The sequence below is a fragment of the Mustela lutreola genome, chromosome X (assembly GCF_030435805.1).
Source record: "Mustela lutreola isolate mMusLut2 chromosome X, mMusLut2.pri, whole genome shotgun sequence".
Taxonomy (NCBI): domain Eukaryota; kingdom Metazoa; phylum Chordata; class Mammalia; order Carnivora; family Mustelidae; genus Mustela; species Mustela lutreola.
In genome coordinates this window covers 106,479,502-106,502,125 of record NC_081308.1, presented here as the reverse complement: position 1 = coordinate 106,502,125, position 22,624 = coordinate 106,479,502, and the positions used below count along the sequence as shown (strand labels likewise).

The following is a 22,624-nucleotide window of genomic DNA, read 5'->3' as shown; positions in this document are numbered from 1 at the left end:
GCTGAAATCAAGAAGTCGGGATGCTTAACTGACTGAGCCACCCACCTATTGATAGATAGGTATGTGGTAAAGCAAGTTCACTGTAAAATTCAGCATTGCTGTGTGAAAACCTACATAATAAAATGCTGGGGAAACGAAACCTAAAGTGACCACCTTACAGGAACACTTCTCCCAGAGCACACCCAGTTAGTGCCACCCTCTTCTGGGGTCCCAGAACACCCAATAAAAACATTGACTGTACTTCATTTTGTTAGTTTTGCATCTACATCCCAATCCCCCAGAACCATAAAAAACTTGTTAAGTCTGTCTTATTGGTCTTTGCTTAGCAACACGAGGCCACGTACATTGTAGACAGCTGAGATTTGCTGAAGTGATAGTGAACTTCATCACCTAGTTTTCTCATAAACAAAGGTCTTGTACTTCATTGGCTCTTTTTCTTTGGCTGAGTCATTACAACTACTATAACAATCTATCTGACCTAGAACTCACTCATGTGAATCCTTTTAAGTTCTCTTAACTTAAGGGAGGATATTGAAGGCTATTGAGGCAGGATATTGAAGACCTCTCTTCTGGGTTATTCTCTTCTTTCCCAGTCACTTTAAAGACTATCAACTGGTAACTATTCATAGGCTCAGGGCTCAGATTTAATTTATACTCTCTACAGAAGCCAACTGGGTAGCATATTAAGGACAATGTTGCTTCACACCACTCAGTTCTATAGCCAGCTGGATTCCATAAAGACGCCCCATTTCCTCACCATGGCACAATGAATAATGTGCCATTCTATCTTTATGCAATTATGTATTATCCTTATGTATCAGTTTCAATCCCTCTTGGGACTTACAGCAGCCAGACTTTCTGAACTTAAATGTCAACTCCCATCACTCACTAGCCATATATCCCTTGCCCAAGAGATTTTAACTTCTTTGTGCTTCATTTTCCTCACTGCCTCCTCATTTAGAAAAAGGTGGTGGGGTGGCAGATGGGGAGATGATAATAACAACTTGTATCACCTACTGTCATGACGTTTAATAAGTTACTGCATGTCCACTGCTTAAAACGGTCTCCCAGCTATTAACTGTCATTTAATATGCTTACTTCTGAATCACCAATGACAGAAGACTGGTCTTATTATAATATGATCTAACAACTAGACTAACCAATGTGCTAGTTTTACAGTGATATGAAGCCTTTTCTAAGAGTACAATGTAAATCTTGACACGTTGAATAGTTTTTAAGTCAATTAGAAAGTTCTTTTTCCAAAAGTTGCCTTTCACTCACCTCCAAGCATGAGCCCCTTGTCTAAGGGAAGTTTTACACACACACACACACACACACACACACACACACACACCCTTTCTCATTCTCTAGCTCAGCACACACTGTTAATTTTCTTAACACTCCTTACAAGTTTAATGATTTTATTTTTTAGTCCACTAGATCTGTGAGGGAGGAACCTTATCTATCTTGTTCACTGTTAGATCTCTAACACATGTCTAGAACATAGTAGGCACTCAAATGTATCCCGGATGAACAATGCAGACATTTTAAAGAGTTTTTAACCCACGCCAGATACAAACTGGAGCAATAATGGTTGCAGGCTTCTATTTTAAAGATTGCCCAATTAGGGATTTAGTCTCATTTAAAAATACATGATTCATTAAACATGTAAAATGGCAATGTTTTCTATAAATTATCCCCACCCAAACACGTTAAAAGCTTTGGTAAGAAATATGTTTTCTAAACCATTCATAGCACCCTCCTCCTTTAACTATAAAAGATAAAACATACAACATGCTGTAGGTTTATTTTTATTCAAAAAGTTACTGTCTCAAGACATAAATACAAATCAGAAAACAGTACAATTAGGACAATAGAATGTGGAGGACAACAGGTTAGAGTAATATATAAAACATTTTTAGCTGGTTGAAAACAAAGCTGTAAGAACTGCTTTCACAAAGAAGTACTCCTTTCAAGAGTGAGGAAAAAAAAATCAACTTAGGTTTAAAATCATATATACAGTCCTCTCAGCAGTTCTAGTAAATGCAGTGGTGTGAAAAACAACATAGGCAGTACTTTTTGCACATAACAATATTCGTAGATGGAAAATCTGTTAGACAAGTCTTGTTTCATTTGTTATTAACCATGACTTAATAAAACAATTGTATTGTATCATGATCTTTTAGCTAACCTATGGTTTTTGGCTACCACAGCCCAATGCTTGTTGATTTCTGACTCTAAGAACTGAAAGCCTTTTGGTATTCACCCATCTGAAGATATTCTCGTATTGCAAGCATATTAAGGCATGGAATGATTAAAATAATATACCTCAAGAACTGAGAGACGACTGACAAAAAGATAGATATACATGTAATATAAGTTAATATTTTGTTTTAAACGATGTCTAGCTGCCTAAGCTTCGCAAAATGAGTTGATGTCAAAATGGCAAGTAGCCACTTTCTGTTTTAAACTAATTTATTTGTGAAAGGACATAAAATGAAGTTTAAAGCTTAGCTTTCAAAGAATATTATGGGTTATGAATTCTATTATCCCATCTAATTTACATACAGAGGAAATGTACTGTAACCTGTTAGAAGTATCTTTAACCTGAAGACTGCTTGCAAAGACAGATAGATAAAACAATATAAAATACAAATTTAAAAATCATTTTAAAGCATGAACACTCATGCTTTTCTATTTTTAAACATTGTTAAACTTTCAATATATTTCTGAAACCTCATAATTTTAAGTTGGAATTTAAAAGTAAGAAAAAACTAAACAAACTGCGCAATTATAAAATCAGCACCAATTTATATATATATATAATTTTATTTAAAATTTAGATCCCTATTCCCACACTCTAATAAGCTGTATAATTTTTGTTTAGAATTTTTCTGCAAACATACTACAATAAGCTTCTTTTATTTGGAGACAAAATACAGTGGCACTACTGGAAGGAATATCACAACATTACATTTTTATCTTAAAGGACAAGCAAACTTTCAGGGTTGATAATGGGATAAGCATGTTTGAGACTGGTTACCTTCTGGCAGTTCACTGCATCTGGATTATTTCTGAAAAGTATAGAGAAGCTCTTGGATTTTAAAAATATCTTAAAATACATTTTAGATGAAAAAATTGTAAAAGTTCTGCTTATAAGTTTACCTTTCTCCACAATTACAATATTTAAAAGAAAGCTTTGTTGATTGATGTTTTAAGCATTTAAATTTAGAATGCTAAAAACAATTCTATCCTATAATTTCAGGGCAGGGGAATAAATTCATCCTTAACTTTGTTTCTTGGATGTAAACAGAAATCCAGCAGAGGTCATCATTACTTAGTACACCCAGTAAATAAATGTGAGAGGATTCATGTCTGTACCAAATGCCTCTTTAGATTGTTATATTTTCTTTAAAAAAAGCATGAAATAATTGATTCAAAAGCCAACTAACAGCGCATAAATAAAATATTTACTTTCTAAGAAAAACTGTAGCTTATCATCAAACTGTTTACTTGTCCTTTACTTTTTTCAGGCAAACAAAACTGCCCCTCAATGCACTTGATCTTGGTAAGCATAAGCATGTCATATTCTCCTTAGAGAAAAATCTGTACAGAATTTCACTGTATCTACCACACTTTATTTTAAAACTTCCTCTTCCACTTAGAAAATGACTTCACCACAGATTTAATTGAGTACTGGTATTAAAACATTGACACCCCAAGAACCTAATGAAAGAGAAAAAAAAAAACCTTGTTAAAATTATCATTCATTTCTTTGTAAAATGCATCTGTAAATGTTACATTAATATTTGTTAACATCAAGTTTAATAATGTTAATAAAAAACCACTCTGAAAAACGCCCCTCCCTTCAGATACATAATTCTAAAATTAAAATTACCATGAATATACAATGAAGTAACAATATCAGGCCTAATCAAGATGTTACTTACCTCACAAATACAACTAAGAGCGGGGACCATGTCTCATTTTTATGTTTATTCATACTCCTGATGCCTAGATAATGCCCTAAACCCAGCTACTCAACATTTGTTGAATGAACAAATGTATGTGCTTCTTGACATATACTTCTGGCACAGGGTCAATGGAAAGAGCTTAGCAATGTCTTGCAAACTTGGTCATCTACCCTGTGGAGTGGGTATAGCTTTTTAAAAGGCATTTGAACATGTAGACCAAAAATATCCAAGAACAATAAAAGCATGTAGAAAATTCAGAAAATCTAGCCTGAGTGAATAAAGAGAACTGTAAATTTTAAGAATTTAAATAAGGTGAAATCTGGGCAAAGTAACATATACTGATGACTTTTTATACCACTCCTTTTGGTAAAAGAAGGATAAAATCTAAAAATTATCTGTCACTAACTAAAAGCTATTCAACTAAAATTCTAGCACTTACTATACTAAGTAATATCTTAAAATAATATAATGAGCTAGTAAAAAATGATTATAAAACCAGAGGTTAATGAGCTAAGCAATATTAGGAATGCAAAGCGCCCTTATCTGTAAATGAGATCTCTCAAAGTCACAGAAGTCAGAAATTGTTCTGATCTGAAGGAAGTGAGTATTTTCAGACCAGGAAACAAGTATCTACCTGATTACTTAACAATTCATTACAAGGAGGTTGCCAAGTGTTTGGAATCCCCAGTAATAAGAACAGAGAGGATTAATGTGCCCCACTTCTTACCTGTCATTCACCAAAACCACCACTACTCACCCCTTGTTCTCCCCTACCCTCCAATCAAGTGCAGGGGCCTCCCTTTTTGGTTAGAGTCAGAGATTAGATGTTTAGAAAATATTTCCACCAAAGAAGCCTAGATGATGTTTAAAGGTCCCTTCTAGCCATAATACTCTGTGACTCTGGGTAAGGGAAAGTCTGGTGATGAATGAAAGGATATAATCTTAGCTGGCAACTCTTAGTGTAGAGTGTGGCATGAAGATAAACTTCTCGGAGTGCCTAACCAGAAATCATATGAACAGTTTTTTTCCTGTTTTTTGTACAGACTAGGTTATAAGTAGATTCTTCTACTAGAACCTAAAATTAGCTCCACTACACTAACCCCTTCTTTCACCAAGTTTATACGACAGATAATTCTAATATGAGAATCGCAACACAACATAGAAGAATGACGTCAAGGACACTTTCTGTGCTAATAAACTACACCTGTTTCTGGTGTTAAAAAGTATAAGGTATAAAAAGTATAAATAGCAAGTTTTTGTGTGTTGTGGCAATACTGACCCACTAGAAGCAGAAAGTGATGACTGCTTTAAAATGTATAAATAGTATAAATAGCAAGTATAAATATTTAAAAAGTATAAATAGCAAGCTTTAGTGTGTTGTGGCAATTCTGACCCACTAGCAGCAGAAAGTGAAGATTGCCACAAATAAACCAATATTGTTTCCAAATAAAACTCACTAAAACATCAATCTACTATCTTGTGCATATGTAACCCAAACCTGAGCTGCTCGGAGTTCTTACACTACCACTTCTGAATCATGTGGATATCGTGTTACAAGATATATTTAGATTTAGTAATAACTTAGAGCATCTATACTAGGATGTTTTGGGTTATTTCACTTAGAACTAGAGAATCTTAGAACTGGGTATAAAAGGATTTAAGTCCCAATTTTGTTATTGTTTTGATGACTCACATATCACAGGCTTGAGTAAAAACAGATGTAGACTATTGCTTAAACGATTTTTAGATTTAAAAATGTCCATCATTCTATTTCTTAAGTTACTGTTGAGACAATAGGTAAAGTCTGATGAATATTTTAAAATAAACTAGTATTAAGTTAAATATATATTAACCAATAAATATAAAATAAGTACATACATATGGTCAAAGAGATCTAAAGATACCCGAACCTTCAAAGATTATTGGGCACTCAGTTATGTGACTGCTGCCATCATGTGGTAATACTATAAAACTACAGGAATAGATGCGTGTGTTTATTTTCCTAATTTTAATAGAAGCAGCTACACTACTATCATTTTAGTTATAACATACCATAAAAAATCTATAACAAGTAATTATTAGGTTCCTATCTTTGGCCTCACTCAGATTGTAGTTTTCCTTAAATGCTATCAAAAATACACACACAATTTACATACACAATTTACATTGCTGTTTCATTATTTTAGAAATCTGAAGAACACCTTTTTGCACATCTAGTAAGTGACTAAGGAAACAAATGCCTCAAGCTTTCCTGACTTTAGGTGACCACATGAAAAAATAAAGAGATCTCTAACTGTCCTTATCAATTCTGACTACAGTAATCATTTTGATTTCTAAAATTACTTTTTTTGGTGTTTCTTATAAATGAGGTCTGATTTTAGTTCTGGAAAGTACAACAGCAGAGACAGCATGAAATTTTTAAGTAAAAAAGGAACTCGGATCAAATTACTATTCTGACACTAGAGTCATAAAACTGAACAAGTCAACGAACCACTTCTTCAGTCCCAAGTGTGCTTGAGTATAAAAGTGAGATACTACCACCTTTCTCACAAGGTTGCTGAGAGGATCAACTAAATCATGCCTAGCACAGCATCAGGCACATTAATCTCTCACATACTAGCTGCCATCCTTTGATTTCAAAGAGACAGTCAAGGTGAACTAGAATACAAACTCCTGGAGGGCAGGGAGAGCACCAAACTGGTTTTAGCACTAAATTCCAGCTCAATAAATTGTCGAATTAATATATTCCATCATAGCTGCTTGAAAAGATTCTTTTACTCCCCATCAGTCATGACCTTCACTTTTTTTTTTTTTTAAACGAACCAGAAGATACATACTCCTAGATTATCAGGGAACCATATACTTCAATATGCATGTAAACTATAGACTTATATGAGTAGGCCTAGATCACTTATGCTACTGAGAGTATGGACTGCAGATAAGAATTGACAGCACTTGTTAAGATGCAGAATCTCAGACCACGCTCCAGACTTACTGAAGCAGAATCTTTAATAAGATCTCCAGATGATTCATGGGCACATCCAGAGACTGAGAAACACTTACTTACAGGATCTCAGGGTGGCTTATCCAAAGATTCCTACACCTGCTATCCTACAAAATAGTGTCTTCTGACTCAAACATTATTTATAGAATAAATAATTAACAGAATATGTTGGTGTGAGTTAGTCTGTCAAAAATTTTCGAAGAACTATCTGAAAGCAGATTATGAGGTGAGGAAGGGCAAGGAGAGAATAGTAGAAATTGGGGCATGGGAGGCAAGCCTCAGCCGACGGTCACTCAAGGTAGCAGGTGTTAGGAGGAAGGAGCAGAAATAGGTAGACACTAGAAAGTGAGATGGAAGGGGACTTAACTGGTTTATTCATTTGACAAATAAAACTAAACACCTATTATGCTAGGCAAAACTCAAAATGAAAAAAATCATCACTGCCTGGTACTCAGCTTACTGAGCAAAATGTAGTATCTGTTTCACTGCACAGATCTGGTAATTATCAAAATAAAAATGTACACGATGTGCTATGAGAGCCAAGAATAAAGCATCTATCTGGAGGGGTCAGCAAAAACTTTACAGAGAGTATCAGAACTATTAAAGGATGAATTCACTAGGATGAAAAGGAAAGGGGCAATTCTGGCAGAGAGAAAAGCTTATTCAAAGTGATAGTGTCGTGAAAGAGTTTAGTATGTCTAAGAGGAACTTTAAGACTTGATATGGTTGGAGAGCAAAATGCATATAAGGAAAAAGCCAAGATTAACTGGCAAAGGACCAAGAACACAAAAGTCTTTGTTCACCACACTGAGAACCCACAATTTTTTCTTAATGGTAATGGCGAAAAAAATCAGTGGAAGACCTAAAACTATGAAGGACAGAACCACTTCTGCATTTTAGAAAGATGACCCCAAAAGAGCTTTAAAGGAGTGCTGTAGCAGCAAGATCAGTCTAACAAATAAATCTAAATGCCTATTATGCTAGGCAGTACTCAAAATGAATAAAATCATCACTGCCTGGCTACTGCAACAGGCCAATTAAAAACTGAAGACAATTTATACCAAGGCATTGTCAGGGACAATACAGCAGAGGGGACAGACAGGAGAGGTACTTAAGAAACAGAACTGACAATACCTAATAATAACCAGTAATCTCAATTACCTTCTCTTTATTACCAAACCTTTATTCAAGTTCTATTTTTTATCATGTCTTCGTATTATGATTTCTCATTCATCCTATCCATCCATAAATGCCAAGGAAATCTTTCTGAAACACAATTCTGATCATGCCACTCCCTCATTCAAACTCAAGCTTACAGGAAAAGTCCAAATTCCTTAACATAACACTCAAGTTCCAGTTGGCCAGGGATTCAAAGGCACTTTCAATCTGTCATCTCCACTGAATCACCCCTCCCATCCTCCTGAAAGCCCTCCTGCTGCCTGACTCCTTTTCTCCTGTCCAGTTGTTTTTAACCACTCTCAAAGTGCTGCCCCAGCTCTTCAATCTCAAATTTAGGGATTGCCTGTACTTTTGATTTTGCAATCCTGGGGTACATTTAAATTGAACGTACTGATTCATCCATAATTGAAGCTGGATCAAAGAAATCAGGTTTCAGTTCTGTTCTTTCTCGTCTGTTCTTTGATGGTGGCTAAGGAAAAAAAAAAGGGGGGGGGGAGTTGACAATCGCTATTATCTATAAACCAGACAGCAGCTGAAAATATTAAAATTATTAAGTCTTCATGTGGCATATGTAACTGTGCAAGTATACTTTACAATATTTTAAATACTGTATATTAAAACTATACAATGCATAAAAATACAAAAAGCAAATCATTCACAGGAAATTATTCTGAAAGATGAAAACTAGAAAACTCATTTTTATTTTACTTTAAAAATGCCATTCTCATTTTCCTTTAAAGGTGCCAATTACACTACTCTGAAGAGAAGCCATATTTAATTATTTCTTCCTTTTAAGGAGAATACAGCAAGGTACACTATGAAGTACAATCAGAAGACCTAGCTTATATTAAGTCTCAGCTTTACTGCTGCTTCTTAGTTTTGTCTCCGTGGACAGGCTAACTGTCTTAAGTTTCAATATCCTTCACCCTCCTAACCTACTTCACTAAGTTGAATGATATATGTGGCAAGAGGAAATATGCAGAAGCATTTCATGTATCTGATAAAACCTTATTCATATATATATTTAATATGGAAATTTGTCTCAATAATATGGTAATATCAAGTTACTCATGTATTGTTTTGATAATGGCAAATAAATGGAAAATAAGGTGGATATGATACCTCATTTAAGAGAAAGCAAATATATATTTTATATAGTCCTAAATTAATATGAAAATCTACCATCTTAAACTAAGAGTTAACACCCTCTTCAACCCTACCCTCTCCTCAATCCCTTCTCATATACCAAAATACCTGGCAACTATTTTATTTAATCTTTTTTTGCAAAACTTACTTTTCATAGCAGGTATTTCCTTGAATTCCAACTTAATTTCCAAAGTATCTTAAACGAAAATCTGACTGAAATTATTAAAGTTTCTTACCAAGTCTATATCCATGGTGTCAAAATCCATTCCTTCGTTAAGATCTTCAATCCTCCCTTCTGAGGACATCATGACATCTTCAACAATCGGCTCTTCATCATCTTCCATTAGGCTTGTACCACGCCGACTAGAGAAATATAAAAACAAAGTCAAGATCTGAACCAATGTTGTGACTATTAATATACTGGCAGCAACTATGTAGCTCTCTATATTGAAGTGTAATGGAAAATGATGAAATTAAAGGTAAGGGAAAATGATTAGGCATTGATCATGTCATCAATGATGTCAAAACCCCAATGTTCACTTGTCTAAAAATGCTAGGAGCTTTTATTCTACATTACTTCAATACATTTAGCTTGACAGTTCTGATATCCCACATAAAAGTTCAATGAGAATTTCCCACATGGGAACAGACAAGATACCTCAAATCCTTTTTGAAAGTAGGCAGGGTACAAATTAATAAACAAATATAAAACAGAGACCAAAGAAATGACATTTTCAGAATACAAATATTTTCACTAATATACATTAGTTTTACCCATCATTCACTCATTCACTCGGTACCTAATTTGTACCAGGTACTCACTCACTTAACTCATTCACACAGTGCCTACTATATGCCAGGCTTCTTTTATGTCCTACGAACGGGAAAAAAAGGTAAGTGAGACATGGTTCCTGCCCTCAAGGAGCTCACAGTCTACTATGGGAAAACAAAGATAATTGTTACAAAATGTGACAAATATTACAAGAGAGGTATGTATCAAGTGCTATAAAAACTACTGAAAGAAGAAATTAATTCTGCTTCAGGTAGAAATGAGCAACACTTAGGCTGAAACTTGGATTCTGTGTCCTATGAAACTCAAAACTAAGATATATGTGGAGAAGTAAAAATAAAAACTTAACACCATAAATGCTGTATGTTATCACATAATTTTAAGGCATAAACTCAGATTTCAAGTTCATAAATTAGCCCAGATCAGCCTGAAGGAAGTCAATGTAATAGTGAAACTGAAGGTAACCAGTTGCCCAGTTTGCCCAATACTGCCTTCTTTCTCATTCATTTAACTCTTCTCACCACTATCAAAATAAATTACTTACAATTTAAACAACACAATGTTGAGTTCTTAAAAAAATAATATAAAGATACCAAGACATGGTGTTTAACCCACACAATCTGAACAAACATGTTGACAATGGTCCCTGTTTTCTAAGAGTTCTGGAGAGTAAATGGCAATTTTACTCTATTTGGTAGAGGCAACAATGAAGGAAGTATGTGTACTTTGTGGACCATGTTACAGAAAACCTGAAGTCCATTCTGCATCTCATCTGGAGTGGAAGATATGTGATAGAAACTATAAAAATACAAAGAGATACTTGGAAGTATTTTCAGTTATAGAGCAGATACCATTACAGAAAAATCATTGTAAAACAAAATTTGTTTAAAGTGTCAGGCAAAAATCACTTGTGGCACAACAACCAAAAGAATCTTATGTAATAATTATTTAAATAGGAGAGTCTCTTTCAGTCACCTCGGGAAGTTTATCTCTAATGGGAATTAAACTACAAACAAAAGAATAATGATAAATGGTACTGAATAATGAGATGCTATGGAAGATCTTAGGGACTAGCAGAAAATTTTCACGGGAGAGGTAAGGACCAAATGACTGTATAGTAGAATTCCAGAATGGCTGAATTGGTGACGGGCTGGAAGCTAAAAATTAGCTTGTTGAATTTGGAATGAAATAAGGGTATATTACAGGGAAATGTGGTCACAGAAACAGAGAAGAGGGAACAGAACCAAGTCATAATATAGATGATGACCATATCAGACAAGTTAGGATCCAAATCTATAGATTTAATAGAGTGTACTTTATCTGTAGAGGTTCATAAGAACAGTATAGAAATAACTAAAGCAAATTTTAATAGGTTACCATACATATGGCAAATAATCATTTCTTAAAAAAAAAGGTGAAATTCTCATTATTTAAAAACCAACAAAATAAAACATAAATTTTAAATAGGTAACAATTACTATCTCCCAGTATTAAAACATGTGCTACATTATGTTACAAATATAAAGCTTCTGAACTCAAAACTTAAATAATCAGAATCATATGTTTCCTTTTTTGTACTAATCACCAAAAGACTGCTTTTCTGCCATCTCTCCTAGACCGAAGCTAATATTCATAAAAGTCTCATACAGATTCCAGTAAAAAACAAAGTATTTGAAAGTCAAACTACAATTTTTTGCATTGGACATTTATTCATTCAATGAACATTTAACTTAGCACTTTTTATGTGCCAAGCACCAACAGGCAACAAGGTGGTCCCTGCCCTTAAGGAGCTCACAGTCTAGAAAAGGGATAAATTCATAAACAAATATTAATAATACAATGTGGTAAGTGCTACAAGAAATATGAACATACATAGTGTTAATGGGAGCACAGATGACCACAGCTTCACTTAAGGTGACACCTGAGCTTATTCTTTTACAACGATTTTACCAAGAAATGGGGGATAGGATACTAAATGTAGGCAGGGGTCATATTTTGAGCGATCTTGCATGCCATGAGCTAAATAGTTTGGACTTTTTCCTGTAGGCAATGGGGACCATGGGAAGGTTTAAGTCAAAGAGTTACATGACCAGATTCTTATTCTACAATAGTCATTTTTGATGGCAGTGTGAATGATGGAGTAGTGGTGGGGAGTGAGGGGAGGGGTTTGGTGAGAGGATAAATGGGAGATTTGAGGGAAGAAAACAAGTTAGAAAGCTAATACAATGGTTCAGATGAGGGATGAGGACCTAAACTAAGCTGGGGAATCAATTAAGATGTAACAAAAGGGGATTTTTAGCTATAATTCTGTGTACCAAAATAAACAAGGATTCAAATTTAAACTTTTTCCAACAGATCAACCTAAGATTGGTCCTTTAACTAACTAGTGAATATTTAACTTTCAAAGTTTTCTTCTGTTGGAAAGACCAAATTTTAGTTCCTTGATTATTTCAGCTAACTCTAGAGAGTCTGCTGAAATTTTTAGGCAAGGCACACATCAAAATATGTTAAAATGAATTAGTGAACTTCCTAGACTCAGACAATAAGGCACTCTCACTTACATGGCATGCTGAAGATTAGTTCGTAGTTTAACATAGCTCACTGCTGCTCTCTCCTGCTGTTGCCTTGCTTCCTCGTGTTGTCTTTGAGCTAACATCCATGTTACCTGCGTGCTTCAAGGAGAATTTTATTCTTCTTTTAACTTAACTTTTTTCTATGTAATTAATAAAGTTGTAATACAGAAAATGATCAAATGTACTTACTTATAATCCAGAGGAGTTTGATGATGTTCAGTCTGCATGGGATAGACACTCATGAAGCTATCCTCAGGTCGTAATCTTTTGGGCTCTCTCATAATCGTTGAGGTGAGTTGTGGTGTCTGCATCATAACTGGGGTGTGCAGTGTTTGTTCTCTGCTTAACCACATACTGTCACTACTACTGCTTTCTTCAGCTAAAAAAGAGAAAATTAATTGCAATAAAGTTCAGTCACTAACTCTGACTAACCAGATGTCTAATACAACCTACTCTGATCAACAAACATCTGGTTACCTTCCATATGCTAGTGCTTGAAACAGGGGGATGTATACCAAGGTATGTAAGGTGCGATCCCTGTCCTTGGAGACAAGGAAAACACAGGCAATGACAACACAGTGTGGTAGTGCTACAAGAGAGGGCAGCACAGGGAGAATGGGAGCAATGGAAAGGAGCAGAAACAAATCCCCAAAAGTGACTTCTAATTAGTGTAGATACTGTATAAACAGTGACATTTTTCAGGCAGGGAGAAGAAAAAAAGCAAAAACGCCGAGGCATGAAACTGCAATGACTGAACCATATTAATTTGCTGGTATTCAGCAGTTTTTGACCTACAAAAATGGCAACTTCATATGGTTCAAACAAAGAGTGTGGTACTCCTAGGTTAAGCAGCGAAGGGTAAGGCTGAAAAAAAAGGACAGGAATCAATTTACACAAAGTCTTATAAGCTGTGCTAAGGTGATGGGAACTACTGCCGAAGGTTTTATGGAAGGAAACAATGTGGAAGTTACATGTCAAAGGTGGCAGTGTGGACTTAAGAACATGAAGACTAGTGAGCAAACAGGCCAGTTAGGAGGCTAATTGTATAGCCCAGGTGAGTTAGAGGTGGGAACAGGAATGAATATAATGGAAGAATAATTCCTAGTTTACAGGATGCTCGCCAACTCCAAAGGGAGCACAAATCCATATACACATTAAGCACTGGACCAAAAACACCAGATTTCATACCTGCAAAAGCTATTTGTTTTCAAATCTGTAGATGCTGCCATGATTAACAGAAGACAAATTCACATGCAAGTATTACTGAATTCATAGTGATTTTTAAAAAAAGATTTATTTGAGAGAGAGAAAGAGAGAGAGACACAGACAGACAGACAGACAGTAAGAGAGAGCATGACAGGGGAGAAGGTCAGAGGGAGAAGCAGACTCCCTGTGGAGCTGGGAGCCTGATGTGGGACTCGATCCTGAGACTCTGGGATCATGACCTGAGTTGATGGCAGTGGCTTAACCAACTGAGCTACCCGGGCGCCCTCAGTAATTTTTTTTAAAACACTGATTTGGGAGGTGAAGGTGATAGCACTTGATGACTGACTGAATATGAGTTTGCAGGAAAACTATTTTATTAGAAGATTATACATGTGCACACAGATGTGTTTTTAAAGAAAAGAGTGGACAGGAAAATGTACTAGTACCTCATTAGGTGCCAGATAGATAAGACATAAATTTCACAATCTGTAATATAATTATATCAGCCCTTAAGTTCTACTGTGTTTAGGCTCCAATTTTGCCTTCAACATTGCCCTGAACTAAAAGAAAAAAAAATGCCCTGAAATGATCAGTCTGTCAGCATCATTCTTCCTTCTTCTAACTTACTAATGCCCCAATTTCTATGGTTTTCTCCAAAAACCTAAACAAAGAATATGGACTCTTTCTGTAAAAGCTGAACTACCAGGTTTGATAATCTATCTTCAAGATATTATATAAATACCAATTCATTTGTTCTCCATGTAGTCTAAGGAAAAGGAGAAAATTGATGGCCAGCATAAATCTTCAACAATTAACTATTTGTTCAGAAGAGAAATACAGTGATGTGCAGGAAACATCATCTTTTAATCAGATAACTTTTGGACTTAAGTCTAAGGTTGTATTAGTTTTAAGTTTATGCAGGGTTTTTTTTTTTGAAGATTTTATTAATTTATTTGAAACAGAGAGACAGCAAGAGAAAGAGCACAAGTGGGGGAGTGGGAGAGAGAGAGGAAGATGCTCCTGCTGAGAAGGGAGCCTGATGCGGGACGTGATCACAGGACCTGGGATCCTGACCTGAGCTGAAGGCAGATGCTTAACCGACTGAGCCACCCAGGTGCCCCAGTTTATGCATTTATATTATTGGACAAGAGATATAACCATTACTCTATGGGACAATCAAGTATTGAACACTATATACTTGATATGTAGCAATTAGAAAATATGGCCCCCAAATCTTTGGCACACCTCACATTAAGAGGTGGACAATTATGTCCCATCCCTTTGAAGCTAGGCCCTGACTGCTTGATCAAGAGAATATGGTGGAAATTATGCTGAACCAGTTTCTGGCCTTAAAAACCTGGCAGCTTCTACTTTTCTCTTCAGACACTTGCTATTGGGAGCCCAGTAACATGCTGTGAGAAAGCGAAAAGCCATATGGAGAGGTCACATGTAGGTGTTCTGGCAGCAGACAATCCTACTAAAGCCCAAGCTAATAGCTAGTACCAGATAAGTAAAGGTGCCTCCATAGGATTTGTCACCAGCCTTTGAGTCTTCCTAGCTGAGGCATTAGACATGATGTCCCTGATATGTCCTAAGTTTTGGGGTAGTCTGTTATTCAGCATTAACTGAAATTTTGGCAATTATGTTAATTTGTTTAGAAGTTCCAAAGGAGGGGCGCCTGGATGGCTCAGTCTTTAAGTGTCCACCTTTGGCTCGGGTCATGATCCCAGGGTCCTGGGATTGAGCCCCGCATCGGACTCCCTGCTTGGCAAGAAGCTTGCTTTCCCTCTCCCACTTCCCCTGCTCATGTACCTGCTCTCTCTCTCTCTCGCTCGCTTGCTGTCAAATAAATAAAATCTTTAAAAAAAATAAGTTTCAAAGGAGAGTGAAAAAGTCCCCAGGCCCATTACAAACCAACCCTACAGTGCTAGGAGTTCAAGAGACTGAAATGTCATATTGCATTCCTACTTCTAGGATTACAGACAGAAATCTTTATCAAGTTCTTCATGATAAATGACCTTTTCCCAGAAATTCAGAAGTCAGAACCTCCCTGAATCTGTTGCTCCACACTTAAACTAGATAATCTGATCTCTTAAGTGACAACTAGCTCTATAATGCTGAGTTCATATCCCTATGTATATATAGTATGGCATACTAATTAAAAAGCAGAAGTTCCAGAGTGAGACTGCCTAGCCACCGAATAGCTGTGTGATCTATGTAAGTTACTTAACCTCTTTGTGCTGGTTTTCTTATCTGAAAAATAAGGACATACCTGAAGAGTTATGAGAACTGAGTTTATGTATATAAAATGCTTAAAACACAAACTTACACATAACTGGACACACTGTGCAAGATATTATTTAACAACACATATCTCAAATGTGAACTTACTGACAATTCAGTTGGTAAATGTAAGGGGTAAGTATAAAGAGAAATGAACCATGTTCTTACTGAGTGCAAGTTGCATGCCTTCAACTACTTTCCGTTTTCCTGTAGATGGTTTTGACTTTTTACTTCGCACAGTTGACCCCCGACTGCTGATTCCACTAATGACTGACATGGTATCATCATCACCACCAGCTAGCAAAGAATTTCGGTAAGACATCAGAGGAAGCCACACATCTTCTCTTCGGAGTGACATCTGAAAGGTCATGAACTTTTCCAAGTAAACATACCTTAAAAAGAAGTAGAAACCTTTAATACATAAAACTGCCACAACTCTCTTTCCTCCTTTTTATTTATTCCTCCTAATGATCTTAATGTTCACATGCCATATAGAACATACAATGATTAAACAAAAAGTAAATTAGAATGAAACAAAACAAACATTTCCTCAAAGCATATAGTAACAAATGAAGGTGTTAACATTTTCTTTCCTAATATGTCTCTGTTCTATCTTAATTTTACAGGTCTTCTGATAGAAGAACAAACCCAAGTCACATTTCTGGAAAGAAGACTAATTTAAAATCATGCAATTTGGGTTCTAGTACCAATTCCACCAACCCCTAGCTGTGTAAGTATGGGCACATTACTTCACAATTCAAACTCAGCTTCATTAGTACCCTGACGAGCACTTCTGTAGCTGTCAAGAGTCTTCATTAAATGAAATAATCCAGAGCATTTAAGCTTAGTATTTGTCAAGCATCCACTATGTCACTATGTCTCTGGCACTGGGGATTGGTACAAAAATGAGTTAAGATATGGCCTCTATCTGCAAAAAAGTTTCAGCCTGATGGAAGTCACGTATTTGCCCTTGGATGCAAGTATCACAAGGATTCTATGGGTTACATGTAATGTAGCAATCAAAATTCAACTAACATTTGTGTGATTACTTATGTGTTAGTTATTTTTCTCTTGGGATCTTTAACTTTATTCTTATAATCCTGTGAGAGAGACATTTTCCTTGTTTGACAGATGAGGAAGCAAAAGATAAGAATGAGAAAGCAATATAACCATGATTCAAATCCCAGGCTTCTGACACTAAGAGTTCAGTGCTTTATTGTCTAAATTATGCTTCAAATATACGAACACAATTTTTATCAACCAACTACAAAAAGTGCAACCCAAGTAATCTGTTGTCATAATTATGACTAATTCTAATCAATTCAAAAGCACCAGTTTTGAACACCATTAAAGAGAAAGGATAAGATGAATTCGTTACAAAGATTTTACTTGGTGTTAGCTCAGTATTTCTTTATTTTATTTCAGCTACACACAGTAGTACAGTACTCCTCCTCAAAGTGTGGACTTTAAACTGGCTGTCAGTCTAAAAACTGTAACCAATCTGTGACAAGATATGGAGCTTGAGCCAAAATACACTCACTGGTAGAAAGATTTTTTTTTTTTTTAAGATTTTATTTATTTGACAGAGAGAGATCACAAGTAGGCAGAGAGGCAGGCAGAGAGAGAGAGAGGAGGAAGCAGGCTCCCTGCTGAGCAGAGAGCCTGATGCGGGACTCGATCCCAGGACCCTGAGATCATGACCTGAGCTGAAGGCAGCGGCTTAACCCACTGAGCCACCCAGGCGCCCCGGTAGAAAGATTTTTAAGTATGTATCTACCACAGAGCTTAACTGAACATTCCAGATAAGGAGCCCTCCCTGATGCTACCTCCCGCTGAAGCTATTTGTCCTCTTCCCTGCCACAAAGACTACCACTAACTTGAACTTATAACCCCACACAAACTTTCGTATTTTTAACATATTTTTTCTCAATTTTTGATTTAAATTCCAGTTAACATACAGTGTAACATTAGTTTCAGGTTTAGAATTTAGGTTTTCAACACTTCCACAGAACACCCAGGGCTCATCACAAGTGCCCTCCCTAAGACCTATTTAACTCATCCCCTCACCCACCTCCCCTCAAGTAACCATTAGTTTGTTCTCTATAGTAAAGAGTCTATTTCTTGGTTTGCCTCTTGTTTCTTCCCATGTTTGTTTTGTTTCTTAAATTTCACATGAGTGAAATCATAATATACTTTTGACATATATTTGTCTATAAACATTATAGAACAGTTTTATACTTTGCTTTTTGTACTCAACATGATGTTTTAAAATTCTAACCATTTTTGGAAGAGTGGCATCAGCTAATGTCATTGTATTAATCATTTTCCAACATGTAAGTCTATCAAATCAACATGTTGTTCACCTTAAAATTATACAATGTTATATAGGTCAACCATATTTCAGTAAACTTAGGGAAAAATTTTTAAAGATGAATAAGATCTGAGGATATAACATGATTATAACTGATGATGCTGTATTATTATAACACTGCATAATTGAAATTTGCTAAAAGAAAGCTTAAGTATTCTAAAAAAAAAAAAAAAAAAAAGAAGCCAGAATAAGTATGTGAGGTTTTGGATGTGTTAATAACTTGATCAGGGAGATCCTCTCATAATATATACATATATGAAATCATCATGTTGTACACTTTAAATATATTACAATTTTATTTGTCAATTATACCACAATAAAGCTGGAAAAATTTTTTTAACATTTTAAAGACAGAATAATCAATTTGGATGTGTGACTCTTATTTCAAAGCCAATTCAATCAAACTGTAGAAATAAAAGTCATTTATGACATGAAACTACCATAAATTTGAAGAATGACTCAGTGTTTAAAAACATTAAGGAATTATATTTACTTTGAAAAAAACCTAACCATTTTGACTGCTCATGATATTCCACTGTACAAAACTCTATTGATCTCATTTTCTAATTAACAGATGTTGTTCTGAGCTTTCCTCTACCCAAACAATGCAATGGTCAAATTCTTTTATGGTTCTCCATGTACTCACATGTAAGAGTTCCTCTAGGGTATCTACCTATGAACAGAATTACCAGATCATGAGATAGGGAGAATCTTAAACTTTACTAGACATTGCCAAATAGCTCCACAAAGTGGTCTTATACAATTTTATAGTCACCAACAATGTATAAAAGTTTCTTGCTGGGGCACCTGGGTGGCTCAGTGGATTAAGCCTCTGCCTTCAGCTCAGGTCATGATCTCAGGGTCCTGGGATCGAGCCCCACATCGGGCTCTCTGCTCAGCGGGGAGCCTGCTTCCCCCTCTCTGCCTGCCTGCCTCTCTGCCTACTTGTGATCTCACTCTCTTTCAAATAAATAAAATAAAATAAAATAAAAAAATTAATAAAAGTTTCTTGCTTCACATCTTTGGCAACACTTCAGACTATCAGGATGCCTTAACTTTTGCTAATCTGCTAGGCGAGAAATGGTTTTTCAATGTTTTAATTTATATTTCTCTGATTAACAGTGTTAACATTAGTTCTTAATTGGGATAAATTTATATATAATAAAATGCATAAAATGCACAGAACATTAAGAGTACAGTTGGCTCATTTTGCAAATAAATGCAGTAATATAATCCACACACCTATCAAGATAAAGAATAGTCCTACAAAACACCTTATGTTCCTTTTCCCATTCGATATCCCAAACTTAGAGTATTCACTATTGTGATTTCTATCACCAGAGATTAGTTTTGTCTGCTTCAGAATTTCATGTAAAATGTATACAATCTTTAAATGCAAAATATTGGTAGACTTTCAGAAGCGGTACATATACTAGGAGTTATTCATATTCTCCTGCCCTTTTATACCTCAAACAGGGGAGTGAATTTTGAGTTTAATTCCATTAGTTGGGTTCTCTTAGAAGTAAGTCACCATTTTAGGATACTACACTAGAAAAGTATTCTAACTGGTCTGCTGAGGATAAGACTAGTAGTTAAAGCAAAAAAGATAAAAAGGAAACCTACTTTTCAGGGCACTCACAGCTCAGCACAGAGACTAAGATGCTCCTGGATGAACTACCAATATTACTGTCCGTTAAAGGTTCCCTCCTTCATTAGACTAAGTGAAGAATGCAGAGAAGGATACATAAAGCATTCAAGTTACACCTCTAAAGCCACAACTACACTGTGAGGGGAACACACAGAATTAAAAAGGAGTATTATGCATAAGATATAGTTATAATCCTTAAATCATAAATTTTCTGAAGCATAAATTTTTTGTGCATTAATGTAATCCTGAATTCTAATCTGTGTGTGCGCGCAGAAAGGAGAAAAACCGAGTATAACAATTCATCTTTAAGAATTTCAAAACAAAATTAAATACAATTATTTTTAGCAAATACATACACCGTTCTTTTGTCTTGTCGGAGTAGTTTAGAAGAAAATTCACTCAAAATATCAAGAAATGCCAAATTTAAAGGTGGATGGCTCTCTCCTTGTGGGTTAGGCTCTTTAAAAGCAAATTCTATGCCATCTCTGCAACAGTAACAAAGAGAAAAACATTAAAAAGACTACAATACAAATTTGGTAACTTGGGAAATTTCTCTCTACAGTTTTATTCCACTACTAAGATACTTCCTCTGTTATGTATTTAATCTGAGGAATAAAGAAAATGAGGCTACAGTGTGAGAATGAGCAAATATATTTACATTTTATGTCACTATTACTTTAAAACAAAACAAAAACACACAGAGGTACACACATACACACAGAAGCCTTTACTCTGAATGTGGTTTGGTGTATCTACTTTCCTTCCTTGGTTCTCTTCTCCATAGAAAATAGCCCAAATTCTCTCATGTAATGATCAATACATTTTCTATATTTTTCAAGACATAAAAGGAAAACTAACTTAAAAATAATTATTAAAAACTATTTGTAGTGACCCATGAAAGAGTACATTTAAAACTTAAACTTCACTCAGGGCCTATTTTAACTATATTTACTTAATAATAAATACCTCTAATCAAGACAACAACCCAATAGTATCTTCTTATACTATACTGAAAATTGACTGTGTAAAAAAAAAAAATCCAGATGAAACTGGAAAGAAGGAAGGTTACGCCATGAAGAAAACAATATATTACCTTCCCAAAATAATCACTAATCACTAAATGTGTGGTCCTTAAATATTACCTATTATCATCCAATGTATTAAGAGGCATAAAAAGGAATTTGAGACTTTCAGAGCAACGTTAAAGGAGAGAGTAAACTGAAGTTGGGGAAGGTATGGAACTAACTTAAAGAGCAGGAAAACATCTGCAGGGAGACAATTAACACTTTTATAATTAAGTAAGAAGTATGTGATGCCTGGGTGGCTCAGTTGGTTAAGCGTCTGCCTTTGGCTCAGATCATGATCCCAAGGGTCCTGGGATAAGTCCCACATTGGGCTCCTTGCTCAGCAGGAAGCCTGCTCTTTCTCTTTCTCTGATAAATAAATAAAATCTTTAAAAAAAATAAGTCAGGAGTAAAAGAGACACAGATCGAACAAGAGACCTTTCATAAAATTGGTTGGCTCAGAGGCTAAGCTCTTCATCCAGAATTAAGAAATTATCTGTGTGTTGGTTATGTTAAAACTCTAAAATATGCTCATTATGTGAAAGTATGATTATCAGTAAATTACATGCCCCAAATAAAATCAGATCATTTCCAGTATTGATAAGGCAAAGAATATATGTATACAGAAAGGTGGCTGTGGCTCAAAACATGGGAAAAGGTCACTACAAAATAGAAAACAGAACCAGAAAGAGAAAAACTGCATCATGTCTCAAAAATTTCTCTACCTAGCAGTGAGATTATAATAAAAGCTGTTAAAAGAGATTTTATAATACCTAATAAATATGTGTTTCTTCACATCACTTATAAAGATTTTGTATTGCTTTAATTAAAGCAAAGACTTTCTATAAAAGAAGTTTTAGTCCCAACACATGTGTTAATGGAGATAACATTATTACTGGTTCTCAAGAAAGGATATATGCCAGAGATGTGGAAAAAAAAAAAAAATAACGCATCAACTGAGTTTGGTTATTCTAAACAAAAGAATACAAAAAAATTTCATGATTAAAAAAGAGGAGAGCTGAATAAAATATTTGGAGATTACTTGTGTAGCATAGCAATGGCCTCTCTTGTTTTCAATTGATCAAGTCCAAAAGTTAACGCAAAACGTCGAGCAAGCTCTTTTATGCCGCTAAATGTTGAGGATGATCTATCAAAATTATAGCCGTTTTCTTGTATCATTTCATTAAAAAGCTATTTGGAAAGAAAGAAAGCATGTTAAAGAAGTTTTGTTATAATTACAGATTACTAACATCTTTTAAGAATCCCTTATTCTCTACTTTAAAATACAGCAGATGCTCATAAATGAGGCATTTCCTTTTATTCTAAAACTTGGATTTTTAAAAATCCCATGATACAAATGAACAAAACCACAGTCCTTTATATATT

At 35.2% G+C, this 22,624-nt stretch overlaps 1 protein-coding gene across 9 annotated transcripts in view; it reads right to left on the bottom strand.

The window, feature by feature from the left end:
- Positions 1-1,798: 1,798 nt before the first annotated feature.
- STAG2 (STAG2 cohesin complex component) overlaps positions 1,799-22,624 on the bottom strand; it is a 143,418-nt gene continuing 122,592 nt past the window's right edge. For 8 of the 9 annotated variants that reach the window (XM_059158632.1, XM_059158627.1, XM_059158635.1 and 5 more), the window contains 8 exons: positions 22,281-22,429; positions 20,531-20,659; positions 16,324-16,547; positions 12,856-13,045; positions 12,655-12,765; positions 9,540-9,666; positions 8,549-8,626; positions 1,799-3,726 (listed from right to left, as the gene is read on the bottom strand). In XM_059158632.1, the coding sequence (XP_059014615.1) occupies positions 3,703-3,726; positions 8,549-8,626; positions 9,540-9,666; positions 12,655-12,765; positions 12,856-13,045; positions 16,324-16,547; positions 20,531-20,659; positions 22,281-22,429 (1,032 nt within the window). In that variant the 3' untranslated portion in view covers positions 1,799-3,702. The remainder of the gene's footprint in view (positions 3,727-8,548; positions 8,627-9,539; positions 9,667-12,654; positions 12,766-12,855; positions 13,046-16,323; positions 16,548-20,530; positions 20,660-22,280; positions 22,430-22,624) is intronic. The other variant, XM_059158633.1, reaches the window with a different exon arrangement.